The sequence below is a fragment of the Cucumis sativus genome, chromosome 5 (genome assembly GCF_000004075.3).
Source record: "Cucumis sativus cultivar 9930 chromosome 5, Cucumber_9930_V3, whole genome shotgun sequence".
Lineage (NCBI taxonomy): Eukaryota > Viridiplantae > Streptophyta > Magnoliopsida > Cucurbitales > Cucurbitaceae > Cucumis > Cucumis sativus.
The window spans coordinates 19613862-19639029 of NC_026659.2; the positions used below are offsets into that span (position 1 = coordinate 19613862).

At 31.1% G+C, this 25168-nt stretch overlaps 2 protein-coding genes and 2 long non-coding RNA genes across 4 annotated transcripts; 2 read left to right on the forward strand and 2 right to left on the reverse strand.

Moving 5' to 3' along the window:
- The first annotated feature begins 995 nt into the window (after positions 1–995).
- On the forward strand, positions 996–1928 carry LOC116403937 (extensin-like). Its single transcript, XM_031885881.1, has 2 exons — positions 996–1663; positions 1751–1928. Exons 1-2 carry the CDS (start codon positions 996–998, stop codon positions 1926–1928), a joined length of 846 nt encoding a protein of 281 aa, XP_031741741.1.
- Positions 1929–1974: 46 nt separating this feature from the next.
- LOC116403699 lies at positions 1975–3886 on the forward strand. Its single transcript, XR_004216515.1, has 2 exons — positions 1975–2958; positions 3069–3886. It is a non-coding gene; the product is annotated as an uncharacterized LOC116403699 (long non-coding RNA).
- A 3118-nt stretch (positions 3887–7004) lies between these two features.
- Positions 7005–8008, reverse strand: LOC116403746. Its single transcript, XR_004216579.1, has 2 exons — positions 7878–8008; positions 7005–7249 (listed from the first exon to the last, which is right to left on the reverse strand). It is a non-coding gene; the product is annotated as an uncharacterized LOC116403746 (long non-coding RNA).
- An 11797-nt stretch (positions 8009–19805) lies between these two features.
- Positions 19806–24301, reverse strand: LOC101214809 (protein trichome birefringence-like 38). Its single transcript, XM_031886134.1, has 5 exons — positions 23909–24301; positions 21607–21778; positions 21149–21327; positions 20869–21027; positions 19806–20271 (listed from the first exon to the last, which is right to left on the reverse strand). Exons 1-5 carry the CDS (start codon positions 24172–24174, stop codon positions 19956–19958), a joined length of 1092 nt encoding a protein of 363 aa, XP_031741994.1. The 5' UTR covers positions 24175–24301; the 3' UTR covers positions 19806–19955.
- Between the last annotated feature and the right edge of the window lie 867 nt (positions 24302–25168).

The window sequence follows — 25168 nt, forward strand, 5'->3', positions numbered from 1 at the left end:
ATTGGGACACCCTGTACAGTCGCAGTCTTGTGATCCCTTAGGATGCACATTTCAGTCTAACGCCCCGAGGGACGTACATTTCAGTCTAGTGTTCTGCAGAAACACATATCAGTCTAATGCTCCCGAAGGTGCAGAATAATTGGTGATCCCGTGGGACACCTACAAGGCACACATCCCAATAAAAGCTAACAATTTTTCCCCTCAGTCCATTCTAAACATCTTAACAGTCACTCACAGATCAATTAAACATTCTCATCACGTAAACTCCTTATTTAACCTCAAACAGTCGTCTTACTCTAATTTAGCCCAATGTCAGTAAAAATGTTCGAGTTCTTCCCCTTCTCCCCAGCCGCAACTGCCGCGCCTCTTCTCCTTCCTCCCGTACGCCGCGACGACTCCACCGTCTCCTTCTCCCTTCCCTTCCGTTTCCTTCCCGCTGCAGCCCAGCCGCAGCCAGCCGTCTTTCTCTTCCGTTTTCTTCCCGCCGCAGCCCAGCCGTAGCCCGCGATCTGCCGTCTCCATCTCTGGTTCGCGAAGCAACTTTGCAGCAGTCGTCCCGCGCACCGATCTGCCGTCTCCATTACCGGTTCTGTCTTCGTCGAAGCCCGAGCCGCCGTGTGAACCAGTAACCGCCACGTTCGCCGCTCACAACCGCCGTGAAGCCAGCCGGGCAACCTTCGTTCCTTAAACGTCAAGAATTTAAAATTTTAAAATTCAAGAAGCGTATGAATTCGACATGCTTGACGTTTCTTAAACGTCAAGAATTTAAAATTTTACTTGACGTTTTTAAAAACGTCAAGAAATTTATAAAATATTCTTGACGGTTTTAAAACGTCAAGACTATTGTAAAATTTGCTTAACGTTTTTAAAACGTCAAGAACCGTTATATATATATTTTGTTTTTTTATTTTATATAAATATATATATATATATATATATATATATTATTTATATTTAATTTAAATAAAAAGAAAAGAAAAAGGAAAAAGAAATTTATGGATCCTCATCATCGTCCTCTCTCTCCCTCGCGCGCCGCGACCCCCCCCCCCCCTTCCTTCTCTTTTCCCTTCTCCTTTCCCTTCTCCTTTCCTTCTCTTTTCTCTTTTCCTTCCGCCGTTCCCTTCCGTCTTTCTTTCCGCCGCAGCCCAGCCGCCCCATCCTTCCCCTTCTCTCCGTTCGCCAAGCAAAACCGCCACCGACCGACCTCCATTCCTCTTCTCCTTCCCGTTCGCAGCCCCGCCGCAAACCGTCGCCTCACTTCCCTTCCATTTTCTTCTTCCGTTCGCAGCCCTGCCGCAACCCTTCCCTTCCATTTTCCTCTTCTCTTCAGTTCGCAAAGCAGCCGTACACGTCCAGATCTGCCGCCGTCCAGATCTGCACCGCAAGACCGCCCGTTGCCCTTCCGCCGCTGCCCGGTCCAGATCTGCACCATTTTCGCGTCTTGTTCTGTCTCCGTCGAAGCCGAGCCACCGTGTGAAGCAGTAACCGCCACGTCTGCCGCTCACAACCGCCGTCCACCGATCCCTTCTCCTCCGTTGTCTGCACTGCCGCGCCGGAAGCCTGGTTTCAGCCAGCCTCTGTCGTCGTTGAGACGTGCCTTTTCACTTTACGATCAGATCAATCTCATCGACAATGTCCCTAAAGATCAGCTTCGTTTTCAACGGTACTGCCCTAACTTCTCCTTTTTGTCTTTTGCATCGATTTCTTTCCTCAATTTTATATCTTTGACTCTTTTATGCGGGGATTTAAGGTATACTGAGACGGGGTTCACTGTGAATGGAGTGGATTATGAGGGCAGCTTGCTTTGTGTTGGGAATTTGTTGATGTCTTGGACTCCTAAGAAATTTTCGGAAATTACGTCTGATAGGTTTGCTTTTCTTGTTCCTAACTTACAATACTCAATTTACTTCCTTTGTTCTTTTTGGTGATTGAAAATGAATGAAATGATGGAAGTTCACGTGGGTGTTCAAACTTCTATCTTAAGTGATTGAAGATAGTTGATGTATATTTATTTTCTCAAAAGTCACATTTTTTGCAAGTTTGGTTTACTTTGGATTTATTAAAGATAATACCAGTTCACTTATTGATTCCATTCATTCCCGAAAAAATTCTTTAAAATAATTTAGTTTAACACCAAGAATCGCTTTGAGGATTTATCTCCTTAAGGGTTGTCGGAACCATATACTGAACATCTACAATACGTTTGATCATAGTTAACTTTACAATGATCTAGTTGATAGTCTTCCTATTTGTTGAGCTTCTCTTTTAGATTGAAGGAAAGGGAAAGACTTGGCTAGGTTGTGGCAAGCAAACTTCTTCGCTATTATGTGGAGAAATTTAGAGGGGAGGATAGGGAGTTAGAGAGTTTTTTTGGAAAAAAAAAAAAAAAGAGACGGGACTTTACATTAAGAGAATGAAAAAAAAGACCAATGTTCAAAGAAGTGAAAAAGAGCAACATAGCACAAAAAAAAGACATAGGAACATAATGCAAAAAGTAAGCTAGAGAGGTGATAAGGATAATTAGTATATTTTAGTTAATTGGTTAATTGTCTTATTTTCCTGTAAGGCTATAGATAGCCAATTTAGAGTGTATTTGAACCTCTTGAATATCTTTCCAATATAGAACGTTGTTCTTGGAGAGCTTTTTCTCATCTCTAAGGAATGAGATTTCTCTTGTTCCAGAATGGATTTGGCATGGTACTCCAACCTGCTGCATCAAGAGGTTTAATTATTCAGTTTGGGCATTGATCACTAGGACTTTTTGTAATTGTGATAATGATCTTGTTCTTTTTTATTAGATTGTTTTATGTGATTAGTCATTGACTCCTTTTTATGAGTATTACGTCTTTTTTTTGTTTTTCTTATTGCAATTGAGAATTTAGCCATTGTGCTTACTCTTTATGGAGTATCTAAAGACAAGAAATCGACACTCCAATGCTATGAAAATTTTCCTATAAGGTAACATTTATAGTCTCATGTTCATTTGGTATGTTATTTTATTTGCTTACTTTGTAATACTATTCTATTTTAGAGCTATTTAGTCAATTGATTGTAAATTCTGACTACAGCTGATGATATGTGGGGAAGATATTCATAGTTCATCTTTATTGGCGATGATTGCATAATACAAACTGTTTAACTCTAAGGATTACAAATTGTCGTACATGTATTGTCGTAGGCTGTTTTGTTCTAAGGACTAGGAACAACCCAAGAAGTTGTTCAATTTGCAGTGGCCATTTGGTTGGACGTTCTTCTTCTCCTTGATCTCTTTCTCCTCTTCTTAGGAACTTCATTTTCATTATCAGATTTGAAGAGGGACCACCATGAGTGGGGTAGTAAAATGAATAGAGAATGGGACAGTGAGCTGGGTATGTTTTTGGTATGTGTATTCTAGAGAGAAAGAGTGAGCTGGGTATGTTTTTGGTATGTGTATTCTAGAGAGAAAGAGTAGCAGTATGTTTTTGTTTGCTGTGTTTGCCTAATATAGTCCTCATGGTCTTCTCTTTTCATTTCATGGAATCAAGTGTTGAAGTTCTTGTTTGTGTTCTGTATTTTGTTGAGACGTTGATTTAGTTATTCATTGACTGTACGTATGTGTTATGGATTCTTTGTAGGTTCAACTGGAGTCGACAAGTTCATGAGTTTTGTTTCAAATATCATTTCCAGAAACGAACATTCTCGGTTGGTCCAGTCAAATATATTCGAATGCTATTTAAGATATTTTTTGATTAAGGGTTAGTATTTCGTACATGTGGATTACTGAAACTTGTATTAAGATGTACAAATATTATAAATCGTATTATAGTGTATATATATTAAAGTGTTGGCTATTTTCTTGTACATTGGTGTGAAACTTGTATAATTTCAAATTTGTCATTCTCAGCTACATTATTGTCATTCTAATGGTTCGTGTAATGGTGGAGCTGCATGGAGAACAGAATAAAACTATAGGAAATTGAGAAATGTGATAGTTAATAGTTGTTGTAAATTGGAGAACGATGACAGTTATTTAACAAAATAAATTGTCACGATTGCTCTATATGTGACAGGAATAACATGTCGTCATAAGATAAACAATGACAATTTTTTTAAAAAAAAAACTGTCACGATTGCATTATATTTGACTGGAAAAAAAATGTCGTCAATGGCAAAACAATGACATTTAATGTTATCGAAAAACTGTCACGATTGCACAATCGTTGACTGGAAAAAAATGTCGTCAATAACTAAACAATGACATTTTTACAAAAAAAAAAAAAAAAAAACTGTCGCGAAAAACATATTCATGACAATTAATACATGTCACGATAATAGAATTCGTGACAATTATTTAACTGTCGTTAATAAAGAAATGATGATAGTTATTGAATGTCATAAAATAAATTATGATAGTTATTGAATGTCGTTGAATGTTGATTAACGACATTTATTTCATGTCATAAAACAACCTATTGCGACAGTTTTCAAAAACTGTCGTCGAAGGCCTTTCTATGACTCCCGCTTCTATGACTGAAAATAACTGTCGCGAAATCCGTTCGCGACAGTAAATAACTGTCGTCGTAGCCCACTTTTGTACTAGTGTAAAAATCACATTTGTTGTTTTGCAATATCTGCATATGTATAAATTCTAATTCAATATCATTTTTCAATTTTAATAAAACTCAAAAGTAATAAAGAATATTGAAAATATTAAGTTAAAGATACATAAACCAAGAAAAATAATGCTTCAAAATAAACAAGACATTCTCATAGTTTGACTTGCAAATTTCTCAATATTTAAATTTAAGGATATTTGTGATACAGTTCACATTAGCATTGTCGTACATTAGATTAAACATTATGAATTATGTTTATTTATGTTCTTAAATCGTTTTGACTAATTATTCGATGTTAAAATTTAACAACGATAGACTCAACAGTGACATTATTCTTTTATATGTAGTTTATTTACTATATTAATAGAGAAAAATGTTAAATTATCAGTTGAATAATTGCAGATTATTTATTACTGTGTTCGGATTGAAATGTTAACATATTACATGAATCACAAGTTTGACAAATTAGAATCAATCAGTGTATCCTATTGGGCAAATGTAATAATAATTGAATGCACAGAGAAAATCAAGGAAAAAATTGAGAAGTTTGAGGCAAAAAATATAGTGAGAATCAAATAAAGAATTGTGAGAAAGTGAAGTGATATTAGAGAATAAAAATGATTGTGGTGAAGATGTATAAAACGGTTGCAATATACAAGTTGTCTTCGAAATTTCAATGTAAAATGAAAGCGTTTATGAAATATATAAAAAATTGTTATAATTATAAATTATCATATATCTAACAATGCTTTAAAAACTTCTTAATATTTTATCTAAAAATTGTTATCTGATATAGTTTGATAAATTCTTAAACATATATGAATAGAGATATAAAAATATATACTAATGTATATACTATATATAACATATATGCGCATTATATACTCTTTATTGAAATATATACAGTCTATTTTATCTAAGATATATATAGTCTATATATATTCGATTAAATATATACAGTCTCATCCAAATAGAATTGTATTGAAGAAAACTTTATAAATATTCATATAACAATATTTACAAGTTATTACTCTTTCCTATCAATATTTATGAATATTGAATTAGTAGTGTTTTCTCCCTCTCAACTTATCTTCATTCCTTGTCTACTTCTCTTTAATTTCTTCTCAACACTCACTTCATCTTCTCCTTAACTCGTTTAATCTTTTTCAATTTTCAAACAAAATCATCTAATTTTAAAATATTGTCACATTTAGTATTAATTCTCCTTACAGTAACTAATTGATTTAATTACTTTAACCAAATTACCCACGAAAATTGGGCCATAAATAAATAATATTTTTGTTATGAAAAATATGTCTAATCACAAAATTAAAAAATTAGTCCAACAATAATATAGCAATTTACATTAATATTAAAAATGGTCAAAGAAAATTAGCTATCTATAAAAATTATTACAAAAAAATAATGTTAAAATAGGGAATATTATTTTATCAAATATATGTATGTATATATTATCAATACATATATGTATATTTGTATGCATATTATATGTATATGTTTATATATTATATATATCTTATATATATCTATTATTTTGTGTTGAAATTTATATCATAAAATATGTATTTGATAATTTAAAATTATATTGTATTCTAAAAAATGATTATTGATATTAAATCAAACCTCATAGTATTTACATCACATGTAGACGCTATGCCCTCAAAGAGTGAGTGAAATGTGAAGTGTTAATCAAATTAAAAGTTTTAATATGCATTTTACATGTTTGTTATTTTCAAAAAGAAAACACCAGTGGTAGTGTTTGATTTATGTTTTTAATGAGATTACATAAATTGAATCAACTTTGTTGAATTATTCTATTTAATTTTAGAGCATGTTAATTTCTAAATTATTTAAAATTACTAGAGTAAAATAGCTTATATATTTTCGTGTAAGTTTAATTTGTAGCATGTCTCATTTTCTATCATATAAGTATGTATATTATATACATATACATACGTATGTATGTAACGATATATAATGTTGCTTGCATCTAAGTTTTTAACCCAAAATAATTAAGAATATAACAAAAGAATTAATAAATTATACAAATAGCAAAATTAAAAGAAAAAATTACTCTTACAATTTTAAAATAATTCATTCAACACTTAATCTTTTCCGCTTTACATTTAATTTGGTTTTTTTTATCTTCATTTAGATGTATCTACACCATTTATGATTTCTTAATTTAATCGTTTACGATCTTTTTCATTTTTGTCATAGTAAATGTAAGATATTTATCACTCCTAAACTTTACTTTTTAAAGGTCATTTGGGATGAAGAAAGGAAAGGTATAAAAAATGTTCGAGTTCTTTCCTTATTTGGTCCACGGATTACGGGAAGGAAAGTAATTATTCTTAATCCTTTTATTCATTCTCTTTCCCAATCTCAAATAATTTCAAAGTCTCAAAGAAAACAAAAATTTATATTTGGGCCCTATTTAAAATAGCCAACACTTTCAAGAAATGTTTACTAATTCGTGAATACAGTTCAACTATAAAATTTTCTAAACAATCTCAAGTACGAAAACAAAACACGAGAAACAAAACATTAAGCGGAAGCAAATTAAAATAACCCCTATGGCAATCACGTTTCCTTCATGCCCCTCGTCGGTTTGCCACCTTTATTACCTTTGCCTGAAAATTAAACATAAGAAGGGTGAGTATAAAAATACCCAGTAAGAGACCCTCTACTGGTCCCGTCAGGGGAAAATAAATTGTTAAGATTGTATTGGGACACCCTGTACAGTCGCAGTCTTGTGATCCCGTAGGATGCACATTTCAGTCTAACGCCCCGAGGGACGTACATTTCAGTCTAGTGTTCTGCAGAAACACATATCAGTCTAATGCTCCCGAAGGTGCAGAATAATTGGTGATCCCGTGGGACACCTACAAGGCACACATCCCAATAAAAGCTAACAATTTTTCCCCTCAGTCCATTCTAAACATCTTAACAGTCACTCACAGATCAATTAAACATTCTCATCACGTAAACTCCTTATTTAACCTCAAACAGTCGTCTTACTCTAATTTAGCCCAAGGTCAGTAAAAAAAATGTAACGCCCCAAACTTGAAGGTAAATTATTTTGAGAGAATTATTTCGATTTGTTCAAGATTTTTTGTTTAAATATGTTGAAGGGGAGAAAGAAGATTTGAAAATGTATTAATATAATTAAATATATATATGTATTTAATTCTATTTTTATTATTATATATATTTTACATTTTATTAAATAAAAGAAAAGAAAATGAAAAAAAAATTTACTTTCTTCTTCCTCCCGTACGCCCATCCCTTCCGTTCTCTCCGTTCGCGCAGCAACCGCCGCCGGCCATCTCCGTTCCTCTTCTCCTTCCGTTCGTGCCCAGCCGCAGCCCAGTCGCCGATCCTTTCCCTTCCGTTTCCTTCCCGCCGCAGCCTAGCCGCAGCCAGCCGCCGGTCCCTTCCTTCCATTTTCTTCTTCCGTCTGCAGCCCCGCCGCGAAGCAAGACCGTGCCGCTGCCAGTCCAGATCTACGTTGCAGTCGTCCTGCGCGCCGATCTGCCGTCTCCATCTCCGTTCGCGAAGCAAAACCGTCGCCGCTTGCCGAACCCAACCGCCACCCTCTCTTTTCTCCTTCGGATCGAAACCGCCGTCCATCTGCATCGCAACCGCCGCTCTTAACCGTCGGCCGGTTCGTGAAGCCAGCCGCGCAACCTTCGTTCCAACCGCTGCACTGCCGCGCGATTCTCCAGCCACGTCTTCTTTAGCCGACCGCTGACCGACCTACACTTAGGATTTTGCTGCGAGTCGACAGTCGTGCGTTGAGGTGTTGGGAGTAACCTTGGGCTCCCTTAAATTCACAACAAATTTGTGAATTGTTGATGGTTCAGTTCGCCAGTATTTCGGTAAGTTGTGGAATTTACATATTGAGTAATTTGAAAGGTTGAAACTATTTAGAACGATGTTGATTTTATGATTGATTATGTTTAAGATTTGATTCATTGGATTTAGTAGATTGAAGAATTTGCATAGAAATCGAGGTAAGGGATTTTCTACTGGACTCACCTAAAGTTTTTGAGTTGTGTTGGACTGTATGGATGATGATTAAGATGTACATGTTTGATTGCAGACTAAATGTTTAGTGTATGTTGTATTTGACTGGAAACATATATATATACATTGATGTGTGAATTGACGTGGATTGCCGAAAGTATACATGTGAATGACTGAAATTATGCATATGTGTACATGATGATATTAATAGATTGTGCTGTATAAAGATTTGGATGTGAACTAGTGAATTTGTTTCGGTTGGATGTGGATTATACTGAACTGTGGTTTGTGCTGGTGAACTGAGGGGTGTATTGACTGTATAGTTTGATTGACTGACGTATTAGTATATTATTGACAGACATATGACTAAAGTGAGATAAGTTGACTGTTAGGACGTCGAGAGAAAGAACTTTATGTTTTGAAGTAACTGAAAGATGGATTGAATGGAATGAGGGGATAAATTGTTAGGTTGTATTGGGATGTTTACCTTGTAGGTGTCCCACGGGATCACCAATTTATTTTGCACCTTCGGGAGCATTTGACTGATATGTGTTTCTGCAGAACACTAGACTGATATGAACGTCCCTCGGGGCGTTAGACTGATATGTACGTCCCTCGGGGCGTTAGACTGATATGTATGTCCCTCGGGGCGTTAGACTGATATGTACGTCCCTCGGGGCGTTAGACTGATATGTACGTCCCTCGGGGCGTTAGACTGAGATGTGTATCCTACGGGATCACAAGACTGTGACTGTACAGGGTGTCCCAATAGAACTTTAACAATTTATTTTCCCCTGACGAGACCAGTAGAGGGTCTGTTACTGAGTATTGTTATACTCACCCTTCTTATGTTTAATTTTCAGGCAAAGGAAATAAAGGTGGCAAACCGGCGAGGGGCAGGAAGGAAGCGTGATGCCATAGGAAACGTGTTTTTGCTTCCGCTTATGAGTTCTTGTGAGGTTTAAAATGAATTGAAATTTAGTTTACAAACGTTTGTTGTAAATAGTATTATTTTATGTTTTCTTGAATATTTGAAAATCAGGCCTGACATAAATTGTTTTTAAATTGACTTATGTTTCATTTTGTATCAACCAAAGTCTTTTGTCAAAAATTAACGACCTCGACTTACCTAGAAAAGTTGGGTCGTTACACAAAACATATCATTACATCAGTTAACAAGTTAAACAATCATAACCTCCTCCTCAGTCACCAAGGACACAACCATGACGTTTCTTCCGTTCACAAGCACACAACATAACAGTAGATTATACATTCAGTCTAGACAACAATCAATCTACTAATCAAATCCACACTTTATATAAGCAACATCTACGAGATTCAGCCGTTTCCACATCCTTATCTTTGTACATATACATAACCAGACAGTCACAACATATACTCAACCATAGTCCACATCAATCCATGCACATATATATATATATTAATTTCTCCCAGTCAAACACAGCAAACATACATCATAACTGTCGTCCCTACTCACTTCACATATAATGTTTCGATCCATACAGTCAATACATCTTAATTAGTCAATATATCTTAATTTTGTTGTTGAGTCCAGTAGAAAATCCCTTACCTCAAGGTTGCTCAATTTCTTAAACAAACTATATCCCACAAAAGATACGAAGTATTGGCGAGCCAAACTCCAAAATTCACAATTTCGGTTATGAACACGAGGGACCCAATGTCACTTCCAACACCTTCAAGAACAGTATTAACCAAACGTTTCATTTGATATTTTATCTTAACAATCCATCAAACAGAAACTATCAATTTTACTTATCAGAGAACTCACAACAAAAACGGCGGCAGCGACGATCGAACCTAACAACGAAGATCGTACAAACAGATTAGAGTGTACGTCGGTTGTGAATTGCGGCTGGAAGAAGAGGAAACGCGCGGCTGGAAGAAAACGGGAGGAAGAAGGAAGGAAAAAAAATTATTTTTCTTTTCTTTTATTTAAATTAAATAATAAAACTAAAATATAAATAAATAAATAAATATATATATATATATATATATAATTATATTATCACATTTTCAAATCTTCTTTCTCCCCCTTCAACATATTTTCTTCAAAAAATAAATCTTGTACAAATCGAAAAATTTTCTTAAGATAAATTACCTTCGAGTTTTGAGCGTTACAACACTGCTATTAATATTTACCAAATATTGAAGATAATGAAGAAATTAAACAAAATGATGACAATAAATGTGAAAGTAATGTGAAAAATAGTGCATGACACATAATAAACTAAAAGTATTATAAAAATCACATTTGTTGTTTTGCAATATCTGCATATGTATAAATTCTAATTCAATATCATTTTTCAATTTTAATAAAACTCAAAAGTAATAAAGAATATTGAAAATATTAAGTTAAAGATACATAAACCAAGAAAAATAATGCTTCAAAATAAACAAGACATTCTCATAGTTTGACTTGCAAATTTCTCAATATTTAAATTTAAGGATATTTGTGATACAGTTCACATTAGCATTGTCGTACATTAGATTAAACATTATGAATTATGTTTATTTATGTTCTTAAATCGTTTTGACTAATTATTCGATGTTAAAATTTAACAACGATAGACTCAACAGTGACATTATTCTTTTATATGTAGTTTATTTACTATATTAATAGAGAAAAATGTTAAATTATCAGTTGAATAATTGCAGATTATTTATTACTGTGTTCGGATTGAAATGTTAACATATTACATGAATCACAAGTTTGACAAATTAGAATCAATCAGTGTATCCTATTGGGCAAATGTAATAATAATTGAATGCACAGAGAAAATCAAGGAAAAAATTGAGAAGTTTGAGGCAAAAAATATAGTGAGAATCAAATAAAGAATTGTGAGAAAGTGAAGTGATATTAGAGAATAAAAATGATTGTGGTGAAGATGTAAAAAACGGTTGCAATATACAAGTTGTCTTCGAAATTTCAATGTAAAATGAAAGCGTTTATGAAATATATAAAAAATTGTTATAATTATAAATTATCATATATCTAACAATGCTTTAAAAACTTCTTAATATTTTATCTAAAAATTGTTATATGATATAGTTTGATAAATTCTTAAACATATATGAATAGAGATATAAAAATATATACTAATGTATACACTATATATAACATATATGCGCATTATATACTCTTTATTGAAATATATACAGTCTATTTTATCTAAGATATATATGATCTATATATATTCGATTAAATATATACAGTCTCATCCAAATAGAATTGTATTGAAAAAAACTTTATAAATATTCATATAACAATATTTACAAGTTATTACTCTTTCCTATCAATATTTATGAATATTGAATTAGTAGTGTTTTCTCCCTCTCAACTTATCTTCATTCCTTGTCTACTTCTCTTTAATTTCTTCTCAACACTCACTTCATCTTCTCCTTAACTCGTTTAATCTTTTTCAATTTTCAAACAAAATCATCTAATTTTAAAATATTGTCACATTTAGTATTAATTCTCCTTACAGTAACTAATTGATTTAATTACTTTAACCAAATTATCCACGAAAATTGGGCCATAAATAAATAATATTTTTGTTATGAAAAATATGTCTAATCACAAAATTAAAAAATTAGTACAACAATAATATAGCAATTTACATTAATATTAAAAATGGTCAAAGAAAATTAGCTATCTATAAAAATTATTACAAAAAAATAATGTTAAAATAGGGAATATTATTTTATCAAATATATGTATGTATATATTATCAATACATATATGTATATTTGTATGCATATTGTATGTATATGTTTATATATTATATATATCTTATATATATCTATATATCTATATCTATTATTTTGTGTTGAAATTTATATCATAAAATATGTATTTGATAATTTAAAATTATACTGTATTCTAAAAAATGATTATTGATATCGAATCAAACCTCATAGTATTTACATCACATGTAGACGCTATGCCCTCAAAGAGTGAGTGAAATGTGAAGTGTTAATCAAATTAAAAGTTTTAATATGCATTTTACATGTTTGTTATTTTCAAAAAGAAAACACCAGTGGTAGTGTTTGATTTATGTTTTTAATGAGATTACATAAATTGAATCAACTTTGTTGAATTATTCTATTTAATTTTAGAGCATGTTAATTTCTAAATTATTTAAAATTACTAGAGTAAAATAGCTTATATATTTTCGTGTAAGTTTAATTTGTAGCATGTCTCATTTTCTATCATATAAGTATGTATATTATATACATATACATACGTATGTATGTAACGATATATAATATTGCTTGCATCTAAGTTTTTAACCCAAAATAATTAAGAATATAACAAAAGAATTAATAAATTATACAAATAGCAAAATTAAAAGAAAAAATTACTCTTACAATTTTAAAATAATTCATTCAACACTTAATCTTTTCCGCTTTACATTTAATTTGGTTTTTTTATCTTCATTTAGATGTATCTACACCATTTATGATTTCTTAATTTAATCGTTTACGATCTTTTTCATTTTTGTCATAGTAAATGTAAGATATTTATCACTCCTAAACTTTACTTTTTAAAGGTCATTTGGGATGAAGAAAGGAAAGGTATAAAAAATGTTCGAGTTCTTTCCTTCTTTGGTCCACGGATTACGGGAAGGAAAGTAATTATTCTTAATCCTTTTATTCATTCTCTTTCTCAATTTATTCTCCCATTTTTCTTACTTAATTCTTTCATTTCCCAACGTAATCCTTCTATTTCTTCTTCTCTTTCTTGTTCTATTAATTAATTTTTCTCTATTCCAAACAAATTAAGCGTCTCTCTCTTCTCATTCCTCATTTATTTCTTTTTCTCTCCAAATTAATCCCCTTATTTCTACTTATTCTCAAATAAATTAATTATCTTTTTTTTTTCTTTACTTTCGCAAACAAATCATTAATTTCTTTTGTTGATGTGTAATTTTTTTCTCATCTTGCATTTAAATTGATTTTTTGTTTTTTTTTCATTTAAATAAATGTTCGTATTGAGTGTTTTGGTATATCAGCACTATCTTTTTATCTCTTATAAATTGTTAGAGTTAGCTTGTTGAGTTGACATGTTATATTCTCGTTTCATATTAAGTTGTAACCCTATTAAAATATATTTAATATTTTCTGTGAAATGTGTATAAAGAAAAAAGCTATGAGCAATAGATTTGGATAAACGATAAACTATTCTTTGTATTATTAATTTATATGAGCGATATTGTTCTATCACTGATAAACTATTATTAGATCTTAAGTATGATTGAAATGTCTATCAGTACTAGGATATGGACAATTTTTACAATTATTTAATTGTTACACTTGTAACGACCCAACTTTTCTAAGTAAGTCGGAGTCATTAATTTCAAATAAAGACCTGAGTTTACACAAAATCTCAATCTCAAATAATTTCAAAGTCTCAAAGAAAACAAAAATTTATATTTGGGCCCTATTTAAAATAGCCAACACTTTCAAGAAATGTTTACTAATTCGTGAATACAGTTCAACTATAAAATTTTCTAAACAATCTCAAGTACGAAAACAAAACACGAGAAACAAAACATTAAGCGGAAGCAAATTAAAATAACCCCTATGGCAATCATGTTTCCTTCCTTGTAGGTTGTTGAGTTTATGTAGACACACATATCGTATAAACTTATATCAAAACCCAGCCTAGATATAAAATCATGAAATCTTCTATACTAGCAGCTAGGTGATTGCTTCAGTCCATAAATTGACTTCTTTAGTAAGGTTTAGAGCTCTTCCTTACCTTGAACCTCAAAACCTTTGGGTTAAACCATGCAAATAGTTTCATTTAGATAGCCATGAAGAAAGGTCGTCTTTACATCAAGTTGGTCTAACTCTAGATTATTTTGAGTAACTAGGGATAGTTGAAGTCTAATAGAGGTTTGTTTAACAACCGGTCAGAAAATTTTAAAATAGTTTATATCTTCCCTTTAAGTGAAACCCTTAGCTACTAGTCTTGCCTTGAACCTTGATTATGAGTTCTTGGTGACTCCCTCCTTGAGTTTATAGATCTAATTAGATGATATTGGTTTGCATCCCTCAGGCAGAGAGGCAAGAGTCTATGTATCATTCACTTTTAGTGAATTTATTTCTTTATTCATAGCTTCAATCCACTGTCTAGCATCATTACTGTTTACAACTTCCTCAAAAGAACTAGGTTCATTGTCATTAGGAGCTACAATAGCGTTTAGAACAAAACTTATATAGTTAGTTTCAACATACCTAGTTGGAGGAACAATTATCCTTCTTTGTCTGTCTCTTGCTAGGGAGTATTGGCTCAAGTCAAGTTGTTCTTCAACTATTTCAGTTTGTTCTCCACATATGTTCTCTACTTGTTCTTGATCAATAACAGTAGTTTCCTCAGTAGACTGAGCACTGTTTCTAGTATTCTCCACCTCAATCTGAGTAGTATAGGTTTCTGTGGCATTATGATTTCCTTCAATATTACCTTTTCCTTGCATAAACATCTTGGTTTCTCTGAAATGAACATCCCTATTGATTATAAACTTCTTGTTGGTGGGGTGCCACAAGTTAAAACTCTTTACCCCTTCTGTGAAGTCAACAAACATACACTTAATACCTCTAGCTTTTAGTTTCCCTTGGTTTTGATTGACATACCCTACACATCCAAACAACTTGAGATCATTTAGATTTGGTGAGTGTTTGGACCATTTCTCCTCAGGTGTTAAGAGTCCTAAGGAGGTATGAGGGCTTCTATTCAGTGTGAACACAACATAGACAGCAACTTCAGCCCAAAACTTTTCATCTAAGATGGCATATAATAGTAGGCATCTTACCCTTTCCATTATAGTTCTGTTATGTCTTTCTGCCACCCCATTTTGTTGAGGTGTGTATCTCACTGTTTTGTGTCTTTTGATTCCATTTTACCTGCAAAAAATAGTGAACATCTCTCCACAAAACTTCAAATTATTGTTAGTTATAAGGTACTTAATTTCTTTATCAGTTTGTTTTTCTATCATCAAATTCCATTCTTTAAATTTTTCAAAAACTTGGTATTTTTTTTTAGAAAATAAATCCAACTTTTTCTAGAAAAATCATCAGTAAAGAATAAGAAGTACCTTGAGCCACTTAGACTTGGAGTTGAGGTTGGACCCTATAGATCTGAATGGATGTAGTCTAGAATTTCTTTAGTTGTGTGTTGTGCTTTGGTGAAGCTTTCTTTCCTTGCTTTGTCTGGCATACAATGTTCATAGAAAGATAACTTACTACATATATCTTGAGGTAGAATGCCTTATTTAGATAGAACCTCAAGTCCCTTCTGGCTTATATGAGAGAGTCTTTTATCATTTGCTAAAATAGCATTTGTTTCCTCTATCATTTCAACCCCTTTTATTATAAAAAGGTCATTTATCTTTTCCCCAACCAATACTTCTTTAGAGCCCATAAAAACTTGGAAAACTCCACATTTTCCTTTGTATTCACACCCTAAAGAGTCTAGCATTCCTAGGGAGATTAAATTTCTTTTAAGGTGAAGAACATGTCTTACATTTCTAAGAAGTTTCACAGTCCCATCTTTTAGTTTCATGGTGACTAGTCCAATTCTTGCAATGTTACAAGCATTATTATTCCCCATAAATATAGACTCTTTGCTGATTATTGAACCATACTCTAAAAGGTGTCATATGGTAGGTGCAACCGGAATTTAGGACCCAATCATGCTTTTCAAATGGGTTAACATGATTGACTTGGTCTAAGGTTGATGCTAAGGCATCAGTATAGGCATATGAACTTTCTACTATGGAGCCTTCAAGTTGCTTTCCCTTTGAGTCATTTTCTTTTTCTTGATTCTTTTTCTTGAGAAAAAACACTCGTGGATCAGGTGTTCCTTCTTTTTACAATACTTACATTTATTTTTTTGTTTGACTTTCTTTTCTTCATTTGAAAAAGATTTGCTACTATTTTTACCCTGATTAATTTGATATTTTCCTTTGACAAATAAATCATCTCCACTGTGATGCTCTTTTTGAGATTACTGTATTTTCAATTCTCTAGTTCTTAGGGCTAATATTATAGCATCTGTTTTAACTGAGTCTCTGTCATACTTTAGTGCATTTTTCACCTCTTTGTATGCCTCAGGTACAGAATTTAGGAGAACAAATGCCTCATTATCATCTATGAGTTTGTCTTCAAGACTTTTAAACTCTGAAACTACGTACTTCTCATCTAAGTTGTCTGTTAAATTATTTGAAGGGTCCATCTTGTATGTGAAGAATTTCTCCCTCATATACATTTTGTTTGGGAGATCTTTAATGGCATATAAATTTTCTAATTTCTTCCAAATTTTATGTGCGGTATCTTCTTCTAATATTTGCCTTATTACGTTGTCACTAAGATTTAGTATTAGAGTGTACCATAGACATTTAACTCCATTTTTTCCTTTTGTATTGTTGTGAGTGTTGTTGGAAGTTCTTAATGATCTAAAAGGGATTTGTGAGTCTTTTGTTGTCCTAGCAAGGCCTTGATTTTTGCCTTCCATAAGACAGCCTCCATTGCCATCGAACTTCTTGATTTCTACACTTGCCACTGCCATTATTCAAGTTTGCTTTGCTTTAACTCCTCCAAGATTCAGTTTCTTAAAATCAAGATTTGCTTTGATATCAATTGTTGGGCCTTATTATTTCTAATTTTACTTTGGGCCTTATTTCGAGTGCAGGATGCTTTCGGATGCTTGGAGGAGAAGGTGTCACGTCTTTGCAGTATGATCGTACATGCGTGTGGAGGTAAATTTTGTTTATCCCTGCACGTTAGTGAGAAAGGAAAATACGAAAAGAAAAAGATAGAGGAATTACTTTACCGTTACTTTTTCTTTCGTCTTCTTCGTTCTCTATCTTTACAAACAAAACCCTAATGAATTTCTTTCCTATGGTTTTGATTGAGTATATGGTGCTCACAGGGATATGAAGATGAAAGGAGAAGAAGAAAGATGCTACAAGGTTTTTACGTGGTTCGGCCAAAATTGAAGCCTACGTCCACGATGAAGGATCCTTTCTTTATATTGAAGATGAGTACATTAGTTCTTTCTTTTTCTTTTTCTCTTTGTGTGCTTTCTTGTAGATGAAAGAGTATGTCTAAAAAAAATCAGTTAATTTTTTAATACACTTATATAATTATAGGTGTTTACAATGACATAAAAAATTAGGGAAAGTTGAATAACTAATGCGGTTGGAATTTAGTTTCTTTAGAAACTCCGTGCAACTTTGGGAAGCTTTGAAAGTTGAGCTCACTGCTCTAATTCAAAATCGTGGGTCTGATTATCCTATTTGGAAACCAAATTTAGATGGCCTTTTTTATGTTGCTTCTATTAAAAAGTCTACACTTTCGATTAACCCAAGTGACATTTATAGCACGAATCCTATCATCTTCAAGAGCCCCTGAAAATCTGGCATTCCAAAAAATGTAAGTTTTTTATTTAGTCACTTATACATGAATGTTCCAAAAAAAAATATATATATATATACCTCCTAGCTGGTATCTCAACCCTACTTGGTTCTATTTACAAAAGTCATGCGGAATAGACTTGGACCACCTCTTCATTACTTGTCCAACATCCTAAGATCTTTGGAAAAAGGTTGTTAATTTGTTGAATTGGAGCCATAACTTTTCTAATGTTGCTTCTCTTTGCAAGGACTTATGTAGCATCAATTTAAAAAATAGAAAAGGGACTATTGCCTTCAACACCATTGTTGTTACTTTGTGGATTATTTGGCTCGAAAGAAACAACAGGATCTTCAAGGGCTTGGAACAAAACACTATTGAGATTTGGGATGATTTACAAGCTCTCATGGGTTTTTAGAGTAGCAGATCGAAGCTCTTTACTAATTATAGTGCTAGTTCTATTGCTTTGAATATCAATGCTTTTGTATAACTCTATCATTGGGCTTATCACTGACCATGTACTCTCCTGACTTCCTGTATTATTTTCTTATCTTTAATGAAATGGGAGTGATGAGGGTGTTATGGAGTGTCCATCTAATAGAGATGTCCGGATACACTTTAACTGACCCCACATATCTTTTATATATATATAAAAGAAAAAACTACTTGTAAAAGTCAATACTAGTTAGCTTCCAAAGTTTCTTCATTCTAACATCATAAATGTCTTGGGAATTTAGAGTAGGTCAAGAACAATTTGGATTAGCTATTAAAAATTAGCGGCAGATGTAAGTAGGTGCAATGTGAAAGTTTCAAGAATGAAGGTGTTTTGGTGGACAAATCAACCTCATATCCATTTCCAAATACCAAGTATTGTTTTTGTATTTTGTTTGAACATTCAATGTGCTATGTGTACTTTTCTATTTTACATATATAGTTATAAAGTTGGGGACATAACAAATATGAATAGTTATATTATCCTACCCGATGGTGGAATTGTAATGATAAAATAATTTATAATTGACAAATACATAGTTTTTATTTGATTTAGTTTTGCACTTTAGATGGTGGGTGAAAGAGACACCAAAACATAATTATCTACCTTTTATTTTTCATGGGATACTCTAGATTAATATTTACTTATTGCTACACTAATTTTTTCATATTGCTATACTTGTTTCTTTTCTTTTTCCTTAATAGTTGAATTCTTTTGAACACGTATGTGTAACGACTTAGGTATTTATGATCATGTTAAAATTATTTGTTCAACTTTATTAATTTTGTGAGAACTAAAAGTTATTTTATCACACAATATTTCAGCTTTCATATTTGAAAATTTTATGTATATATGTTTTTTATATAACCTTTTAGGATTATATTTAATGGAATGGTTAAGATTTTTATTTTTTATTTTTTTAAAAGCTAGTAAAATTAAAAGTATTTGTTGTTTCTTTTTAATTATAGTGATATAATCTTTAGTTGTTAGGATTTGAATATTAGATACAGTTTGTTTGAATTGGTTGGGGGTATTTTGGTCAATCATTTAAAATTTATTTTGACATTTTTATAATTTTAAAACCAAATATTTTATTTTGTCATCTTCTATTAACTCTAGAATTAATATACTTTTAAATAGATTTTTATTTAAGTTTGACTTAACTTTTGTCATCTTTTATTTATAGGGGTTTACAATGACATAAAAAACTATGATGTATAACTTTCCATTTCGTGGTTTGCTCACTGTAGAAAGAATGATACTTGATATAATTAACTGTCTTGTATGACAATTTTATTTCTATATATATATATAAAAAAAGAAAAAAAAAACCCTAAATAATTAAGTAATACAAACAAGTGTTAGTTGGAATATGTGGGTGTGTTAGAGGAAATGAGAGTTGCATAAAGAAGTTGATTCCAAGTATCAGGAAGGCCAGCAATACACCAATGTGTGCAATCCATTCCCCTGAAGCCATTGTAGGAGCTTGGATGTGCATCTTTTCTAAGTTGAGAAAGTGTTGTTATGTTAAGTACTTGAATTGGCTTTGAAACTTCACTCAACACTTTTTCAAGTGTCAACGATGCTGCTGGCAAACCACCTGGGTATGTTGATCCATTTATTGGAGATGTTTCTTTAAAGCAGTTTCTTACTCCTGGCTCATTCCACTCATTGCCACTGCCCAAACAAACAAAAAATTGTTAGTTTTGAAAAATAAAACATTTAATTAATAACATTTTTGCTATGTCTCCCAATCCAAATCCAACTCTCTTGAAGTTTCAATTTAGTTCTGATATTATTGTATTCAATCCTCTCAAATTCATCTTAACATTACTAAATGTTGATATGTTGATAGTTTTACTAAATGTTGATAGTTTTGATCTTACCAATAGGGTTTCTCTTCAAAACATACGTGTATACATTATTTTATGTGTCTTTTTTTTTCTTTTACAATAATTAGGGCTGGAGTGTCAATTATTATTGAGTCAATTTCACTTACACGTGACATGTAAAAATTTAAGCTAACAAAAATAATATATCGAAAACGATAGATATTAAACCAAAAATTTTAAATTATAAGAGTAACCAAGTCAAAACTCTCAAGGGAAAAAAGTTTTAACATTTTGACAACAAATTATCCAAAAAAAACATGCATATGTCACATTTTTTAAGCTACCAAAATAACAAAAAAGAGAAGAAAAGTAATCATAAGAACAAGTAAGAACAATAAAATGAGAAAAGAAATTGAAAAGAAATATATATATATATATTTACTTGTAATGAGATGGAGAAATTCCTTGGAAGAAGACTTTGGTTTTGTTTGTATCAACTTGTGAATCAACCCAATTTGCCCATGTTTGTAATCCATGTCTAAAAGCTTCCATCCTATCCATATCCTTCACTCTTTCGTTGCCAACTTGAATGTAATCCCATCTACACATTTTTTAAAAGAGAAGACAAAATATAGCCATAATTAGGTTAAGATAGAGTCTAAAGACGATTAAAAAACTAAAGTTTTAAAACCCTAAACGAGAGTAGTGAGAGGTTTACTTACGGTTGACCAGATCCTTTGCGGTACCACCAAAGCCAAGTATTGAAAATTAAAACATCCATTTCCTTCCATATATCTCCACTTTTCATTGAATCAAGCTTCAAAACTCTTCCAACGCCTTCTTCTTCTTCAATATCAACCAAGTAATGACTTAGAAATAGCATCACTGAAGTCCCGTATTCCTGAAAAATTAAATCAAAGCTTTCTCTCATATCCTATATACAATTTGTTTTTAGTTTTAGAGATCTCACCAGTAGAATATACCTAAAATGAGTTGTTATGTTTATCATCTGTGTATTCTAGTTCTATGAATTTTAATAAAGATAGGATTTGTCAAAATCTTAATAGACGCGTAATTAAAAGTTTAGTTGTATTGACATAAAGCTAAAGGAAGCCATCAAATCCCCCACCATAGTAAATATAAGAAATAGCTAGAAAGGGATGCAGTAAATTAAACTAACCTTGAATTGAATAGTACGAAAGGTGTCATTGGATTGTTGAATAATGGTGGAATTAGGAAGTGCAGCATGAAGCAAACATGCAAGTGATTCCCATTGGTTTATGCTTATTGAATCTCCAATAAACATTATCTTCTTCCCTCTAAATCTCTCTAACAAATCTTCTCCATCAAATCTGTGCTTCATTTTTTTTTTGCATTTCAACACAACATCATTACTACTTAACATCATTAACACTATATATATAATACATAATATGCATATAAATTCATCATCTTTTCATAATTTCTTACCAACATTATTGCTTTATTTAAAGAAAAACCATAAGTTTTAGGTGATGATATTCCATAAGTCTCTTATTTTTTTAAAACGAAATATAGGTTTAATTTTAAAATTTTTTTAAAAAAAAACTACTTTTTTTTCTTGATATTTAACTAAATTTAAATATATTTTAAGATAGGTGAACACTATATTAAAATTAATAATTGAGAGGAGAATTAAAAAATATTAAATAAAATTATTGTCTGAGTTTAAAATTTTAGACCCGTTTGGTAATTTATTTTCTTTCGTTTTTGGTTTTTAAAGGTTTATTTTTTCCACCTTTCATGTCATAATTTGTATCTTTTTAAGCACAATAGTTGCATTTTTAGCTACATTTTTAGTCAAATTTAAAAAACAATTATAAATTTTCAAAAAGCTATGCTTTTAGTTTCCAAATTTTGGCATGAATTTATTTAAACCATTGAAAAAGGAAAGTAGATAACATAGGAAGATCTCCCTTGAGTAAGAGTAGTGTCCATATCGTATAGATTTAATTTAGAAAATAAAAAACAAAACCAAAATAAAATGGTTATTAAACTGGGTGAGTTATTGTTAATATAGGATTTTAGAAAATTAGCTTTTTTTTCTTTTGTTGGAGTATTCTGAATTCTTAAAGGTTAAAAAATTATTATACAGACTACAACAAAAGTAAAAACAAAAAATAAAAGTCTAATGAAATTCGCTCTAATGATTTTATAAATAAAAGACATAATTAGTGATATATATAATTCTTTTTCTTAGAAAACAACAAGTGAGATATAATGAAAACATTTTCAAAATATGATATTATTTTAATTTTTTAAATATGATAATATGTAATTTTGATTTTATGGATGTTTTTAAATATTTCTAAGAAAAAATGAATTCTGCCATTCGAAATTATCGAAACCCTAAACCACAGCGCACCCATATAATAAATCAATGTAATAATACTATTTGAAAAAAATAAAGTAATATTTGATGATAATATTCAACTCGATTACGCTTTTTTAAAAAACAAAATTGTTTACTATTATTAATGACTTTATTAAAAATGATTGTTTAAATCTATTTTCTTTTTCTTTTATGAAAATCATGTCATGACGTGTTATTATAATAATTTCAATTATATATTATTTAGTTAAGACTTCCAAGTAATAATAATAATAAAGTTTAAAAATCTCCAACTTTTTTAAAATTCTTTTATAGGCAGAATTATTTAAACTTATCAAATTTATATTAATAATTTAATCCACTACTAAAATATTAATAGAAAAAAAAATTCCTATATACCCTAAAAAATTCCTTCAAAATCTCCTAACTTTTCTCAAAATTTCTTTTACGATAAAGAATTATTTAAACCTATCAAATTTATAATAATAATTTAATCGATACTATAAAATTGTAGAAATTTTAATTCCATAGAAAACAAGTATCCAATTTTATCATTGTAACAACTCAATATGTCTCCATCCATAGCAATGGATCTTAACAATACTCCTATTTCTACATTCATAACAAATTTCATTGGATATCTTAACAATAATTTCACGATCTAAAAAGAAAAGTGAACTAAATTGTTGCAACTTTCAAAATAAAGATACAAACATTTTTCCTCTTAGAAACTAATTCCAAATACAAGCAGTAAATTAGTTTATTAATTCCCAAAAAGAATTAGGGACTTTTAAATCATCAATAAAAGTATAAACATTTTCATGACAAAATCTTTCACGTTAAGCAAATAATATAAACATTATGTAGTAAATAAACCGTTCATACCTATTCATTCATTCATCCTCAACTCCATCTCACCTTGTTGGTGTAAACCAAATGAAACAAGTCTATTTCTCGAAAAGTTAATTTTACAAAAGAAAAAGAAATCCAATAAAAGTCCTTTTGAAATACACTTAAAAAACAACACTAAAAATGACTAAAGTACCCTCAATAAATTTGAAATGGTAGATAGAGAGAGAGAGAGAGAGAGAGAGAGAGAGAAAGAGAGAACCTGGGGAGATCACAGTGCAATGGCTGCCATCTGAAGTGAAGATAAAGACGATCTGGACGCCCATATTTGATACAATCAAATTCCTTCCTTATGAATGGACACTCCGATGAGTTATACATCGGATACGAAGAATCCAATTCCCATTTTCCACTGTATATATCGCATTCGGTCTCTCCATTTCCATTTCCAATTCCAAATCCCATCGTAATAAATCCAATCAACAAAATCACCGCTCTTATTCTCTTCCCCATTTGAAACACCTTCATTACAAACTCAAAAACACACAGAGGAAGTGAAATACGGGGGAGGTTTTTGTGAGGAAGAAGAAGATGAAAACAGGGTAGATTTAACAAAAACTCGCTCTTAAAAACAACTTAGATTTTGGTTTTTCTTTCTATTTACTCTCAAGACATTAATACCATTCCCTTCTTTTCTTCAAAAAAAAAAAAAGAAAAAAATCTTTATTTCTTTATTTCTTTATTGTTATTATTATTATTATTATTTGTTTCCCATTTGTTCAAGTAAACCGACTTGGTTGGTTACGCTCTGCCTTTTATTTTTCTTCTTTTTTTTGGTTTGTGTAAATGTGTTTTTCTAATATTGTTTTCTCCCTTGGGATTTTTTTAAAATAGCCAATTTTGTTTTCTAAAGATTTTTAACGTAGGAATTTAAATATTCATAAATTATTAAATCTCAACCATTTATGACTATTTTAATTTTGTACTATCCACCTTTTTAACAAATCTTAAATCTTAATAAATACATTGATTGATTGTGATTTTAAACTTGTTAAATTTCTGTTTGGTCCTTCTACTTTAAAATTTGTTCATTTTGTTCCTGTTTTAACTTCAATGCTTAGTAAATTTTAAATTTAGTCTCTTCAAGTTAACTTTGATTGAAATTGATTAAATAATAGTAATAATTTTCATGTAAAGAAGGATGTGAATAATTTTTTAAAATTTATAGTGACGATGTTAATAAAAATAAAAATTAATGAAAAAATTTAACAATTGAATTAAATTTATAATTTATTGAAAGTAAATAAAATTGGATATATGGACTAAAACTGTAAAGCATAGGACCAAATTGTTATTCTAAATTATTTTGACATGTTTTGAATTATGCATTTAATCACTCAATCAATTCAATATCCAAGGCTTGAGTCTACACTTTAAAATGCAATATTCGTAGTATTAAAAATTGATTTTTAAAAGCAATATAATTTCACAAACATGCAATAACATTAAATAAATTGTTACA